The sequence below is a fragment of the Silurus meridionalis genome, chromosome 2 (genome assembly GCF_014805685.1).
Source record: "Silurus meridionalis isolate SWU-2019-XX chromosome 2, ASM1480568v1, whole genome shotgun sequence".
Lineage (NCBI taxonomy): Eukaryota > Metazoa > Chordata > Actinopteri > Siluriformes > Siluridae > Silurus > Silurus meridionalis.
This window is the reverse complement of record NC_060885.1, coordinates 21,852,755-21,856,131: the sequence shown is the minus strand read 5'-3', so window position 1 is coordinate 21,856,131 and position 3,377 is coordinate 21,852,755. Positions and strand designations below refer to the sequence as shown.

General features: G+C 41.5%; 1 protein-coding gene across 1 annotated transcript in view; it reads left to right on the top strand.

Annotated features, from left to right (window-relative positions):
- Nucleotides 1–2,736, top strand: part of trim8a (tripartite motif containing 8a) — a 14,100-nt gene extending 11,364 nt beyond the window's left edge. Inside the window, exons 3-6 of the mRNA XM_046874672.1 lie at nucleotides 1–183; nucleotides 468–499; nucleotides 591–706; nucleotides 788–2,736. The exon at nucleotides 1–183 is cut by the window's left edge and continues 51 nt beyond it. Coding sequence (XP_046730628.1) covers nucleotides 1–183; nucleotides 468–499; nucleotides 591–706; nucleotides 788–1,422 — 966 coding nt within the window. The 3' untranslated portion in view covers nucleotides 1,423–2,736. The remainder of the gene's footprint in view (nucleotides 184–467; nucleotides 500–590; nucleotides 707–787) is intronic.
- Nucleotides 2,737–3,377: the final 641 nt, after the last annotated feature.

The window sequence follows — 3,377 nt, the reverse complement described above, 5'->3', positions numbered from 1 at the left end:
CAACAGCTCCTGGACGAGGACCTGGGGAAGGCTCTGAATGTGCTGGAGAAGTCACGATCGAAGTTCTGCCAGGAAAACTCCAGACAGGTCTTGCAGCTAAATGAGCGACGCCAGGAGGCCAAGAAGATGCTCAGCTCTGTCCAGGTCTTGTTTGACAAGGCAGAGAATATCAACTTCATGAAGGTGAGGCATCCTTTTTTTTTTCCTCAACCCCCACCATCTTTTTTTCCCTTATCTGTCTGTCTTGCTTGCTATGTGCTGTAAATCTCCCCCGCAGATGCCAACGCCCACATGCTCACATTCACTCACATAAATGCACAGTGTGAATGTGGCCATACCTGTGAGAAATACTTCAGCGCAGTGCGTTTGTCAAAAGATCTGAGCTTCCAGATTTCCCAAGCTCATGGGCAATGTGGCAGAAAGAAAAGCTGCTTTAAGCCTTTTTTTCTGTTTCTTTCTATTTCCAGAACACAAAACCTGTAAAGATCCTCCTGGATAGGTAAGATAGGCATGAGATAATATGTAAAGAAATGGCAAAAACTGTGGGATTGAAACACAATGATAAATATTTGAATTCTTTCTCTTCCCAGATCTCAGACATCTATAGACAGCGCACTACCTCCCTACAATGCAGGTCACCTTAACTCTAAAGTCTTTCTCGCTGAGATTTCTAAAAAGGAGAAGAACCTACGCAAAGTGCTGGAAGGTATTATCGCTGCTGCCACTTTTTTTTAGAAACCCCTTTGAGCTGTGAGTTTAGTTCTGATCTTGTATGTCTTGTGTCCAGCACCCTTCGCCACCCCTGCACACTTTTTCCAGAGCGTTCCTGTCTACCAATGCAGAGTGAGCAGCACAGGACCGGAAAAGCGCAAGCACTCGGCTGCGTTTCCTGAGAGCAGCGCAAACTTCATGGAATCCTCCTCGGGTCCTGTGAACAAGCAGCAGTTCTTGGCTCCAAGTACTAGCTCTGATGAAGGGCCATCTGTGGCCTCCTGCAGCTCTGCCCGACACATTGTAAGCCTGAACAGTGGTGGTGCAGAAGTGAGTGATGTTCAGCCTGTCCATCATTCCAGCTCAGTGTTCAGTCCCGCCCACTACCCCAGCTCTGGCTCCACCCAACAGGCTATGCTGCCACAGTACAATGGGCGTAAGATTCTTATGTGTACAGTGGACAACTGCTACTGCTCCAGCATGCCTTCTGTATCTGGACATCATGGCCACCCGTCCTATTCGCGCTCACCCTCTTTTGCCTGGGCACAGGAGTTCTCGCACCCGATGCCTCCCCCAGCACCCTCCATGTCCCAGCCAATGCAGAACATCTCAGTACGTGGAAACTGGATTGGTACCTCACAAAGCCACAGGCACCCTGACTTCTACAGCCTTTATGGAGAACCTTCTGCTAAACACTATGTCACCAGTTAACTATTCTTTCTTTTTCTTTTCTTTTTTCTTTCGTTCTCTTTCGCTTTAATTTCCTTTCACTTTCTCACTCTTTATTTTGTCTCAAGTAAAACAACCGTTGCATTCGAATGGCACTTTATCTCATGTTATATTAGTCGAGATAAACCTTGCAGTCCTTCCAACCACATATCTTCCTTCTCAACTTCATAAAATCTCTGTCTGCCGCAGTCTTTTTTTTTTTTTTTCAGGAAAATTGTGCCTGTGCTTTTAAAATTGAAAACAGGTCTGGGATAAGTGCAGATGTTGCTGACCTTAAAACATTAGCTTTTGCATAGGGCCAATATTTTAGGCCCTTCCTTTGCCCTACCTTCTGATGTCTGAGGAGGAGGAAGAAGAGGTTGAGGAAACATTTTTATATGATAAATTTGGTCTGTTATTCAGTATGTAACTGAGGGGAAACAACTCATTTACTGCATCAATATAATACCTAATCTGGGAAAGATGGGTAAAAGATTTAGAAAAATTAAGAACCATACCATAACTGGTTGCCCAAGATCTAAACCATGTGTAACATGAAACAAGCTGGGGTTAGAGCTTTTATGTTAATGCCTAAGAGGTCACAGGATCTAGTATAATGTTTACAATTACATATTAGTATTTTTATGATTGTGTCTTAATTCCATTTAGGAAGAATCACCCCAAAGGAAACAAACAGCATAATTACAAACTCGAATGCTAGTTATAATTCTGAAAGGCTCCATGAGCACCTCTCACATGTTCCACACGTCCTTTCCGTGACTTCTCTGAAACTTGATTGCTACTGCACCTAAACTGATCTTTCCTGGATTCTGCTTTCCGTTGAGTATGGTAACTTCCTGAATCAAAGCACATGAAAGGCATGTTCACGACGATCAGCAAATGCACTCAATATTTACTCCTGGATCAATTCTATGGAAATGACATCCTTCCTCTTTAAAAAAATCTTTGTCAGCTCCAGCGGAACCAGCGAGCTTTTGCGTTCACTGCACAGTGCTGATTGTCAGGAACATGCTGAAAATCTGTTGACTTCCTGTTTTGGGACTTTAAGCAGTCCAAAAAGATTTTTTCCATGAACTCCAAGGGTCTATGCTGAGCCTGAATAGAAAACAGTTATTGACTTTTTCCCCACATATTTTTTACAAGGAAACAATGGACTACTGAACCTCTATAATTTGCTTCATTGTGCTTTAAAAAGTATTAAATGTTGGTTTTAAAACACATACAGAACAGTCTTTTTGTACATATTTTGTGCAACACAAAAGTGTGGCTCTAAAAAAATAAACTGCAGTTAATGGAGTCAGATTTTGTGGGGGTTTTCTTTCCTGGAATACATTTTCCAGGATACAGAATCCTTGAATACAGTTTTAACTTGGCTAGAATGATGGTATAGATAAGAAGATACAGTGAGTACACACATGGAACTTTAAAGATCATCATGTACAGTCAAGTTACATTTGGGTAACATTTTGTTTGGGTTCAATAAATCTTTTTTGGACAATAATAGTTAGTGTCATATATAAATTATTATAATATAGTCCACTAACCTTTATAACAGTGCTAATGTGATCTAAAAAGGATGCCACTAATGCCTTGAAATCCTGTGGTCCTTATTCCACTTTGATACAGATTGTGTTCGGTATTTAACGAGTGATCATTAGTATCTATTTTAGTGTTTCGCTTGCTGTTTCAGATAATCTCACAAATTTTCCATGGGATCCCAGTGTTCCATCTTGCTCATCACACACTGATTTGGCCCTGTGCCTTCTACAGTATCATCATGGCGTGTAGGAGGGTCAGTGTTGTTCTGCTTAGATATGAAGCACAAAATGACACTTAAGAGACTGGCCAACACACTGACCCTCTATGTTAAAGTTATATTCATCCAAGTCTCCTACATAATGCAATTGTGCAAAAAAGGAACTGCAGTTTTTTTAATT